Raw genomic sequence first — 12,332 nt, 5'->3', positions numbered from 1 at the left:
TGGATTCCAGTCCAGGCTCTGTCATGGACAGGCTGTGTGTCTTTAGACCAGTCACCTAACCTTTCTGTACTTTCTCACCTGGCCACGAAGATATGGGCAGGTGACTTCTGAGCTGTGCCTCTCTCAGCTCACCCTGTGGTTTGTGTCCTGAAAAGGCCAGAGAAGGGAATGCTAGGGGCTGAGCCTCAGCAAAGGGGCCTCCTCAGAGATTCTACACATCTCTGGCCTGAAGCCAGAGGCTCTGGTCTGAACACCAGTCAAGCTGCCAGCTGGTATTCTTATTATTTTGCCCTTTTAAGTAAATTCAGAAAGCCTTCAGTTTCCCCATAGAGTTTTGCATTGATATTACAGGCTGCTTGGACTCGGGAGGCCTCGGTTTCTTTCCTGTTTGGGTGAGCTGGGCCTGGATTCCCATGGAAAGGCAGTGCTGCTGGCTCAGGTCAGCCTCACGTCTGACAACTACAGACAAGGAAGCCACAAAATGTGCTATATCACACATGTCCAGTCCTCCTAAAACCCTTCAAGGCAAGGTGTTATTTCACACTAACCAGTGAACCATGGCTGGGACAGTTCCCAGGACCTGTGTTTCAATAAGGGACATATGTACACTTAAAGGCTTTGGGACAGCTCCTTGAGACCTGGAAGACTGTCCTCTGATGGCATCAGAGTATCTCCACTTCCCACAGTCTGCAGGTGCAGGACAAAACTGAGGAGCAGACAAATACGGTTTCAGTGATCTGGGTCATCAAAAGCTGTAGGAAGGAACTTGCCCCTTGCTGTGTGATTTTAAAACTTTTCTGTGTCTGTGAGTGCCTGTCTATCAGCGTCTGTACCTATCTGTCTGGGTATGTTTGTTTAACCAGCTTGTGGAAAGCTGAATAAGGACTTTGTGCTCCAGACAATGGCCAAAAGGCGTCTTGCTCCTTGATTCTGGGGTTGCCATGACGACTGTCCTCTGAGAGCTAAAAACCTAGCTAATTTTACTAGGCCAGTTGTGCAAATGACTGCATTCCCAACTCTTCCTCCATGCTGTCCCACTGCCAGAAAATATCTTCATATTTTCTTTCCCCCAGGGAGGGCAAGGGGGAAAAAAGGCCAACAGAGATGATGTCAGGACTGCTAGGGGATGGTTGGTACATAACCCGGCTGTCTGGTCCCACTTCTCCCCACAAACTAAAGTCTACTTCATACATCATTTATGCCACAAACCAGCTTTCTGAGCTCTAAATCAAATCAGGAATAAAGAAATAATACGATCAAGGATACATTCTTATTCTCCTGTTTTAGCACTGTGAGTCACAAAGAATAATACACTGCCTTGGCGTCTCTGCTCCCCCGGGCAGGCACTCCCTGATGGGGAGATAGGAATTTAGACAGGAACATGACTCTCCCTAGGCCACTGAGGCATAGTTTGGCAATTTGCTGCTGTGGTATAGAAAGTGAATGACCTACAGAGGAAGGTCTGTTGGGAGGATGAACTTTAATCCTTTAGAAGTAGGATTAATTAGAATTCCTAGGGGAAATGTGAATTGAGCAAGACCAATTGAATTGGTCTGATTAACTAAGGGTCCATCCATCTGTCTGTCCAACCATCCATCATCCATTTATCCATTCATCCATTCATCATCCATCCATCTATCCATTTATCCATTGAGTAAGACAAGGTGCCTGCTCTTCTGGTGCTCACAATCTGGTAGACAGACAAGTTAATAATTTAAGTGTTTTGAAGGGAAGCCTTCCTCAACCTTTCTCCTTCCCACCTCACTCCCCTCCCACCGTGAATTCTGGGTCACCCCCAAAGGGGAATTTTATACACACATCTTTGAAAAGCTCTCACATCAGGCTGAATTTTAATAACGTATTTTCACCTCTCTTCTAGCTCCTTGTAGCTCTCTTGTAGCTCCTTGAGGGCAGGGATAAGTCTTATTCCCCTGCCCTTATCAGGAAAGGCAGAGAAGAATAAGAATGGAATTTCCTGACAGAGACTGACACTGGAGACTGTTTGCCTTTTCCAGACTCTTTATTTCATTTTTTTTTTTAAGTGGGAGAAAAGAATGTTATTTTTATAAGCAGGTTCTTATTAGTCATCAGTTTTATACACATCAGTGTATACGTGTCAATCCCAATCGCCCAATTCATCCCACCACCACCACCACCACTGCCACTTTCCCCCCTTGGTGTCCATACGTTTGTTCTCTACATCTGTGTCTCGATTTCTGCCCTGAAAACCGGTTCATGTGTACCATTTTTCTAGGTTCCACATATATGCGTTAATATACGATATTTGTTTATCTCTTTCTGACTTACTTCACTTGTATGACAGTCTCTAGATCCATCCATGTCTCTACAAATGACCCAATTTCGTTCCTTTTTATGGCTAAGTAATATTCCATTGTATATATGTACCACATCTTCTTTATCCATTCATCTGTTGATGGGCATTTAGGTTGCTTCCATGACCTGGCTATTGTAAATAGTGCTGCAATGAACACTGGGGTGCATCTGTCTTTTTGAATTGTGGTTTTCTCTGGGTATATGCCCAGTAATGGGATTGCTGGATCATATGGTAATTCTATTTTTAATTTTTTAAGGAACCTCCATACTGTTCTCCATAATGGCTGTATCAGTTTACATTCCCAGCAACAGTGCAAGAGGGTTCCCTTTTCTCCACACCCTCTCCAGCATTTGTTGTTTGTAGATTTTCTGATGAAGCCCATTCTAACTGGTGTGAGGTGATACCTCACTGTAGTTTTGATTTGCATTTCTCTAATAATGAGTGATGTTGAGCAGCTTTTCATGTGCTTCTTGGCCATCTGTATGTCTTCTTTGGAGAAATGTCTACTTAGGTCTTCTGCCCATTTTTGGATTGGGTTGTTTGTTTTTTTAATATCAAGCTGCATGAGCTGTTTATATATTTTGGAGATTAATCCTTTGTCCATTGATTTGTTTGAAAATATTTTCTCCCATTCTGAGGGTTGTCTTTTGGTCTTGTTTATGGTTTCCTTTGCTGTGCAAAAGCTTTGAAGTTTCATTAGGTCCCATTTGTTTATTTTTGTTTTTATTTCCATTACGAGGTGGATCAAAAAAGATCTTGCTGTGATTTATGTCAAAGTGTGTTCTTCCTGTGTTTTCCTCTAAGAGTTTTATCATGTCTGGTCTTACATTTAGGTCTCTAATCCATTTTGAGTTTATTTTTGTGTATGGTGTTAGGGAGTGTTCTAATTTCATTCTTTTACATGTAGCTGTCCAGTTTTCCCAGCACCACTTATTGGAGAGACTGTCTTTTCTCCATTGTATATCCTTGCCTCCTTTGTCATAGATTAGTTGACAATAGGTGATGGGTTTATCTCTGGGCTTTCTATCTTGTTCCATTGATCTATGTTTCTGTTTTTGTGCCAGTACCATATTGTCTTGATTACTGTAGCTTTGTAGTATAGTTGGAAGTCAGGGAGTCTGATTCCTCCAGCTCCATTTTTTTCCCTCAAGACTGCTTTGGCTATTCGGGGTCTTTTGTGTCTCCATACAAATTTTAAGATTTTTTTGTTCTAGTTCCATAAAAAATGCCATTGGTAATTTGATAGGGAATGCATTGAATCTGTAGATTGCTTTGGGTAGTATAGTCATTTTCACAATATTGATTCTTCCAATCCAAGAACATGGTATATATCTCTACATCTGTTGGTATCATCTTTAATTTCTTTCACCAGTGTCTTATATTTTCTGCATACAGGTCTTTTGTCTCCCTAGGTAGGTTTATCCCTAGGCATTTTATTCTTTTTGTTGCAACAGTAAATGGGAGTGTTTCCCTAATTTCTCATTCAGATATTTCATCATTAGTGTATAGGAATGCAAGAGATTTCTGTGCATTAATTTTGTATCCTGCAACTTTACCAGATTCATTGATCAGCTCTAGTTTTCTGGTGGCATCTTTAGGATTTTCTATGTATAGTATCATGTCATCTGCAAACAGTGATTGTTTTACTTCTTCTCTTCCAATTTATATTCCTTTTATTTCTTTTTCTTCTCTGATTGCCAAGGCTAGGACTTCCAAAACTGTGTTGAATAATAGCAGTGAGAGTGGACATCCTTGTCTCATTCCCGATCTTAGAGGAAATGCTTTCAGTTTTTCACCATTGAGAATGATGTTTGCTGTGGGTTTGTCATATATGGCCTTTATTATGTTGAGGTAGATTTCCTCTAAGCCCACTTTCTGGAGAGTTTTTATCATAAATGGGTGTTGAATTTTGTCAAAAGCTTTTTCTGCATCTATTGAGATGATCATATGGTTTTTATTCCTTAATTTGTTAATATGGTGTATCACATTGATTGATTTGCATATATTGAAGAATCCTTGCATCCGTGGGATAAATCCCACTTGATCACAGTGTATGATCCTTTTAATGTGTTGTTGGATTCTGTTTGCTAGTATTTTGTTGAGGATTTTTGCATCTATATTCATCAGTGATACTGGTCTGTAATTTTCTTTTTTTGTAGTATCTTTGTCTGGTTTTGGTGTCAGGGTGATGGTGGCCTTATAGAATGAGTTTGGAAGTGTTCCTTCCTCTGCAATTTTTTGGAAGAGTTTGGGAAGGATGCGTGTTAGCTCTTCTCTAAATGTTTGATAGAATTTGCCTGTGAAGCCGTCTGGTCCAGGACTTTTGTTTGTTGGAAGATTTTTAATCACAGCTTCACTTTCATTACTTGTGATTGGTCTGTTCATATTTTCTATTTCTTCCTGGTTCAGTCTTGGAAGGTTATACCTTTCTAAGAATTTGACCATTTCTTCCAGCTTGTCCATTTTATTGGCATAGAGTTGCTTGTAGTAGTCTCTTAGGATGCTTTGTATTTCTGCGGTGTCTGTTGTAACTTCTCCTTTTTCATTTCTAATTTTGATTTGAATCCTCTCCCTCTTTTTCTTTATGAGTCTGGCTAATGGTTTATCAATTTTGTATATCTTCTCAAAGAACCAGCTTCTAGTTTTATTAATCTTTGCTGTTGTTTTCTTTGTTTCTATGTCATTTATTTCTGCTCTGATCTTTATGATTTCTTTCCTTCTGCTACCTTTGGGTTTTGTTTGTTCTTCTTTCTCTAGTTTTTTTAGATGTAAAGTTAGATTATTTATTTGAGATTTTTCTTGTTTCTTGAGGTAGGCCTGTATAGCTATAAAATTCCCTCTTAGAACTGCTTTTGCTGCATCCCATAGGTTTTGGATTGTCGTGTTTTCATTGTCATTTGTCTCTAGGTATTTCTTGATTTCCTCTTTGATTTCTTCAGTGATCTCTTGGTTAGTAACATAGTGTTTAGTCTCCATGTGTTTGTGTTTTTTACTTTTTTCCCCCTATAATTCATTTCTAATCTCATAGTGTTGTGGTCAGAAAAGATGCTTGATATGATTTCAATTTTCTTAAATTTACTGAGGCTTGGTTTGTGACCCAAGGTGTGATCTGTGCTGGAGAATGTTCCGTGTGCACTTGAGAAGAAAGTGCAATCTGCTGTTTTTGGATGGAATGTCCTATAAATATCAATTAAATCTATCTGGTCTATTGTGTCATTTAAAGCTTCTGTTTCCTTATTTATTTTCATTTTGGATGATCTGTCCATTGGTGTAAGTGAGGTGTTAAAGTCCCCCACTCTTATTGTGTTACTGTCAGTTTCCTGTTTTACAGCTGTTAACAGTTGCCTTATGTCTTGAGGTGCTCCTATGTTGGGTGCATATATATTTATAATTGTTTTATCTTCTTCTTGGATTGATCCCTTGATCATTATGTAGTGTCCTTCCTTGTCTCTTGTAACATTCTTTATTTTAAAGTCTATTTTATCTGATTTGAGTATTGCTACTCCAGCTTTCTTTCTTTTTTTTTTTTTTTTGCGGTACGCGGGCCTCTCACTGTTGTGGCCTCTTCCGTTGCGGAGCACAGGCTCTGGACGTGCAGGCTTAGCGGCCATGGCTTATGGGCCCAGCTGCTCCATGGCCTGTGGGATCTTCCCGGACCGGGGCACAAACCCATGTCCCCTGCATCGGCAGGCGGACTTTCAACCACTGCGCCACCAGGGAAGTCCTCCAGCTTTCTTTTGATTTCCATTTGCATGGAATATCTTTTTCCATCCCCTCACTTTCAGTCTGTATGTGTCCCTAGGTCTGAAGTGGGTCTCTTGTAGACAGCATATATATGGGTCTTGTTTTTGTATCCATTCAGCGAGCCTATGTCTTTTGGTTGGAGCATTTAATCCATTCACGTTTAAGGTAATTATCGATATGTATGTTCCTGTGACCATTTTCTTAATTGTTTTGGGTTTGTTTTTGTAGTTCCTTTTCCTCTCTTGTGTTTCCCACTTAGAGTTCCTTTAGCATTTGTTGTAGAGCTGGTTTGGTGGTGCTGAAGTCTCTTAGCTTTTGCTTGTCTGTAAAGCTTTTGGTTTCTCCATCGAATCTGAATGAGATCCTTGCCAGATAGAGTAATCTTGGTTGTAGGTTCTTCCCTTTCATCACTTTAAGTATATCATGCTACTCCCTTCTGGCTTGTAAGTTTCTGCTGAGAAATCAGCTATTAACCTTATGGGAGTTCCCTTGTACGTTATTTGTCATTTTTCTCTTGCTGCTTTCAATTTGTCTTTAATTTTTGCCAATTTGATTACTAATAGTCTCGGTGTGTTTCTCCTTGCGTTTATCCTGTATGGGACTCGCTGCACTTCCTGGACTTGGGTGGCTATTTCCTTTCCCATGTTAGGGAAGTTTTCGACTATAATCTCTTCAAATATTTTCTCAGGTCCTTTCTCTCTCTCTTCTCCTTCTGGGACCCCTATAACGCGAATGTTGTTGCGTTTAATGTTGTCCCAGAGGTCTCTTAGGCTGTCTTCATTTCTTTTCATTCTTTTTTCTTTATTCTGTTCTGCAGCAGTGAATTCCACCATTCTGTCTTCCAAGTCACTTATCCGTTCTTCTGCCTCAGTTATTCTGCTATTGATTCCTTCTAGTGTAGTTTTCATTTCAGATATTGTATTGTTCATCTCTGTTTGTTTGTTCTTTAATTCTTCTAGGTCTTTGTTAAACATTTCTCGTATCTTCTCCATCTTTGCCTCCATTGTTTTTCCGAGGTCCTGGATCATCTTCGCTATCATCATTCTGAATTCTTTTTCTGGAAGGTTGCCTATCTCCACTTCATTTAGTTGTTTTTCTGGGATTTTATCTTGTTCCTTCATCTGGTGCATAGCCCTCTGCCTTTTCATCTTGTCTGTCTTTCTGTGAATGTGGTTTTTGTCACACAGGCTGCAGGATTGCAGTTTTTCTTGCTTCTGCTGTCTGTCCTCTGATGGATGAGGCTATCTAAGAGGCTTGTGCAGGTTTCCTGATGGGAGGGACTGGTGGTGGGTAGAGCTGGGTGTTGCTCTGGTGGGCAGAGCTCAGTAAAACTTTAATCTGCTTGACTGCTGATGCGTGGGGCTGGGTTTCCTCCCTGTTGGTTGTTTGGCCTGAGGCGACCCAACACTGGAGCCTACCTGGGCTCTTTGGTGGGGCTAATGGCAGACTCTGGGAAGGCTGACTCCAAGGAGTACTTCCAATAGCTTCTGCTGCCAGTGTCCCCATCCCCATGGTGAGCCACAGCCACCCTCCGCCTCCGCAGGAGACCCTCCAACACTAGCAAGTAGGTCTGGTTCAGTCTCCCCTGGGTTCACTGCTCCTTTCCCTGGGTCCCGACGCGCACACTACTTTGTGTGTGCTGTCCAAGAGTGGAGTCTCTGTTTCCCCCAATCCTGTCAAAGTCCTGCCATCAAATCCTACTAGCCTTCAAAGTCTGATTCTCTAGGAATTCCTCCTCCCGTTGCCGGACCCCCAGGTTGGAAAGCCTGACGTGGGGCTCAGAACCTTCATTCCAGTGGGTGGACTTCTGTGGTATAAGTGTTCTCCAGTCTGTGAGTCACCCACCCAGCAGTTATGGGATTTGATTTTGCTGTGATTGCACCCCTCCTACTGTCTCATTGTGGCTTCTCCTTTGTCTTTGGATGTGGAGTATCTTGTTTGGTGAGTTCCAGTGTCTTCCTGTCGATGATTGTCCAGCAGCTAGTTGTGATCCTGGTGTTCTCCCAAGAGAGAGTGAGAGCACGTCCTTCTACTCCTCCATCTTGGTTCAGCAAAGCCCAGACTGTTTATATTTTTACTGGTGGCTTTCTTTTAAGTTTTCCAAAACATTTTTTAATCTGTGTTTTTCTAATGATCAAAAATAAAAGAATATTTTTGACTCCCTGCTAGATAAGAAAAAGAATTGGAAACATTTTACTTATATCTCCCTGGTTTTTGTAAAGGTAACCTGGAATTTAAGGCCCAGATTATTGTCATCAAATTATTTCATATAGTATAGCTTGTCTTTTAAGAATGGCTTTATTATTTGCTTTTAAATCATATTTACAAAAATTATTTAGACTTAGCTCCATACTTAGCTGATTTACATTTTCACTGCCAGTTCTTTTATGGCACAACTTCCCCATTCTCAAATGCTTAATTCTGACTCATCCTTCTATTAATTGGGGTTCATTGATTTGAATTTTTTTAGGTAGAATATGGGGGAGGTGCATTTTTATGAATCCTTCCTTATCTAAGATTCTCTTTTTGTTTCCTACCATCTATGGACAACATTCTGGCTAGGTGTAATAGTTTAGGTCAAGAATTTTTTTCTTCATAACAAAGTTCCAGTTATAAAATAAATGTCATGGGAATGTAATGTACAGCATGATGACTATAGTTAGTAATACTGTACTACATATTTGAAAGTTGCTAAAAGAATAGATCTTAAAAGTTCTCATCACAAGAAAATAAAATTGTGACTGTGTGTCGTGACGGATGTTAACTAGACTTATTGTGGTGATCATTTCACAATACATACAAATATCAGATCATTTTGTTGTACACCTGAAACTAATATAAAGTTATATGTCAATTATATATTAACTAAAAATAAATAAATAAAAAATTATTTTCATCAAAAATTTCTGAAAACCACCCATTTTATCCTGGAAAACGTTCAGTGCTGCAGAGTAGAAGTTTGACAATTGACTGATTTATATCCTTTTTTGTTTGTTAAAATTTTTTCTCTATTCTTTTAATTAAAAGCATTGCCAGGATATGTCCAGGCGTATGTTCTTTTTATAAATTTTGCCTATAAAACATGGCTGTTGATTTGTATATTCCAGACTTTATTCAGCCCAGGAAATTTTTCTTCAGTTATATCTTTATTACTTCTGTTGCAGTTTTGTTCCTACATGAACAACACAGATATATTCTTTTAACTTGGCCTCCTTATTTAAATTATTATCTCTTTTAAAATATTTACTTGCTTGTCCCTGCATTCTATAATACTCACCCAAATTTACCCTTTATACCACTGGTGTACTTTTCCATATGGTTAATTTTCCTCTTTGCTGCTTCTAATGCAGTATTGAAATATGTTATTGCATCTTTATCCCTCCAAAATAATCCCATAGCTCTTCTAACTCTCTTTCTGTCTCAGTATGATCATAATGGATTTCTGCCAATTTTACAGAAGGAATGTCATTTTTCTTTCTGTTGACGCTGAAGTTTTTGAAAAAGTTTCTTCTGGACATACTCTTGAGTCTTCAGAATGGTGTTCTCTTTTCATGTCCTGCAGTATACTTTCAGTCTGTCTCTTTTCTTTATGTATTCATCTTTGAATGAGAAGATTAATCCAGACCCAGGTATGGGCAAATAACAGACTCTATAGCTTGCCTTTGGAACAGTTAACTATCCCCTTGGGTGCTACTTGAATGTCCTTCTTACATCTGTAGTTGGAGGGATGGCTGATTATTCTTCCCACTTCCTAGCTCCATTCCCAGGGTTAGTGACATACACAAAGTTTGGCCCTGTTGGATTGAGGTGTGATTTTCTTCTATCTGCAATGCAAAAAACCTATAACCCCCAACTGTCCAAAAAATGCCCCAACAGGCTCTTCTTGTCTTCCCCACATCTTTCAAAATTTGATTTTTACCAACTCTATTCCACCTTCAGGATGCAGAGGGTCCCTGGCAGGGACTCTCCCCACCATCTTCCACATCTTGTACTATTGGTTGCTTGAAAGTTGTAGTCTCTAAAAGGATACAGAAAGATTTTTGGGGGTGCATGTGTGTGTGCACAAAGCTGTACTCTGGCTGCCTCAAAAGATGTCACTTGTGTAGTAGAGGATAGCTGGTCAGTTTTAAGGTTAGCCTAGTCTCTGAGTCAAGGAGTAGGAGTGTAGAAATAAAGAACTCTGTCTTTATTGACTTTCAAAGAATTGAATCTCCTCTCTTTCGTGAGATAAAGCATGAATAGATCACTCACTGTTTCTCACAAGCCAATCGTATCTGCTTCTGATATTGAGTTGATTCTGATATTGGGTTTTAATCAGTCCTATCTTTCTGAGGTTGTGGTGAGCGTTCACCATTCCTTGTAAATCATTTTTGGTGGGAAATAGATGCTACCAGAGAGACACTGTTCTGTATTAGCTTCACACATTGTTCTTGAGGTTCAGTCCTCAGAACCTACCAGGGATTCCAGGAGCCCTTTGGATAAAGGCTTCCGTTGTCAGCACTTTACTTTCTCCTACACCTGAATAATCAAAAGATAGAAAAAAAGAGTGAGCAAAACAGCACAGTTGATCTGGTAAGCCCCATTGCTAGGAAAGCTTGCCCAACTCCCCAGGGCTTTGGGTAAGGAAGTAGGAAGTATCTTCTTGTGTTTTCCATTCCAATGGGCAGGCCAGAACAGACCATGGAGTTTCAGACATGACCTGGAGGTCAGGGAGTCTGCTAATTAAACTTTTCATAACACCTAGTGCATTGTCGGTCGCCCAAAGGCATTGCAGAATATTGGTGGTAATAATAGCAATCAGAAACCTGCCATTCTACCTGGAAGATGTGCACATCTTTCCCACTGTCATCTCCAGAACTTTCTTCAACACAAGTGCCTGAAGGGAAACTTTCTCTGTTCCAAAGTAGAACATTATAGTGACGGGGGATGGGCGACTGAGTTTCCCAATTGTTAGTGGATCTTCCTCCAGAAATGATTGCATAAGAACAGTAATGAGGATGATCTTTTCTGAAATTAGGAGAGTCACCAGCGCACACTAATTGATTAAATCATCCCAACACAAAATTATTGAACACCTACTGCACACCTACTGTCTTCACTGCTCATGGAATGTATTTGGAGAGACACACAAAGATCTCATTTTTACCAGGCCGCACGGAAACCCTCTCTTCTCCCTAAAAAGCACTCCTTCCGTCAATTAGAGCAGGTAATGAATTAGACAACAATGAGGAGGAAAGTGCAGGGGAGAAGGGAAAAAGATCATTCTAGAAGATGTTACCAAATGTGAATTATCCCTGGAAGGAATGTTCCAGCCCTGTGGTTAGTTTGTCACATAAGGGTTGGGGTCTTAGAAGGAGCACTTTGGACAAGTAAACAGAACAGTGCCAAACCTGGGAGGGAGTGGGGGATGAAGGTGGTGCTTTTCTTAGAACAATGTTTCTGAGATGTGAGGGGATCGCTGGGCAGAGGGGTGGCCGGACCTGGAGTTACTGCTCAACGGGCGGAGCAAAGGGTGTTGAAGACAAACTCGTTTGCCTCACAGCTGTGCCTGAGGTTGTCTGAGGACCTTTGAGAAACATTCCCATCCTCCCCATGCCTCATACAAGGCTCCCAGATGTTCTGATTTAGGTGCAACAGGCCTTTCCCACTTGACATTCTCCCACAAATTTTCTTCACGTGTTCTCCCCAGGCCCTGTTCCCCACCTACACCCCTCCCCTTACCATCTGCCCACCTCATTTTCTCCTTTGCTTAGCCAAGTTATTTCTGTTTGCAAAACTGCTAACCCTTTATCTCTTCTATTATTGTTTCTCAGGAGGAACTTTTCTGAACTTACCAGGTTTGGCCACTGGATTCTACCCTTTCACCCTGTTTTCCCTGGGGGCAAAGCGGAGCAAGACAGCCTCACCTACTGAAAGGAGCAGTGTCTTCTCTAGGTGAATTTGCTTATTAAACTGTGAGTCGATAATGCATGGTGGCCATTTTTCTCTTTTGCATGAGGGTCCAGGGCAGGGTGTGTTGCCAGCTGTTATATAAAGGACAAAAAGCAGTCTTTGAATAGACCTAGTGCCGCCCCTTCGCCGTAGTCAGGTACCTATGAGCACTTTATGTCCTGTGTGTTCTTTAATCCTCACCATAATCCTGGGAGGCAGGATATGTCTACCGTTAAGTAGGGTCCCAGATATTGAGCAAGACATACTTACGCTAAAATATGTTCTCACTGCCTGGAATGCAAATTTAAGTGTGTATCCTGTC

The 12,332-nt window shown here is 40.7% G+C and overlaps 1 protein-coding gene across 1 annotated transcript in view; it reads left to right on the top strand.

The window, feature by feature from the left end:
• Window positions 1-12,032, top strand: part of NTAQ1 (N-terminal glutamine amidase 1) — a 211,650-nt gene extending 199,618 nt beyond the window's left edge. Inside the window, exon 6 of the mRNA XM_030764145.2 lies at window positions 11,893-12,032. Within this exon, the coding sequence (XP_030620005.2) occupies window positions 11,893-12,017 (125 nt within the window). The 3' untranslated portion in view covers window positions 12,018-12,032. The remainder of the gene's footprint in view (window positions 1-11,892) is intronic.
• The last annotated feature ends 300 nt before the right edge of the window (window positions 12,033-12,332 follow it).

This window comes from Delphinapterus leucas, chromosome 17, assembly GCF_059928025.1.
Source record: "Delphinapterus leucas isolate spDelLeu-1000000601 "Yukka" chromosome 17, BTC_Dleu_Yukka2, whole genome shotgun sequence".
NCBI classification, from domain to species: domain Eukaryota; kingdom Metazoa; phylum Chordata; class Mammalia; order Artiodactyla; family Monodontidae; genus Delphinapterus; species Delphinapterus leucas.
This window is presented reverse-complemented; position numbering and strand designations above follow the sequence as displayed.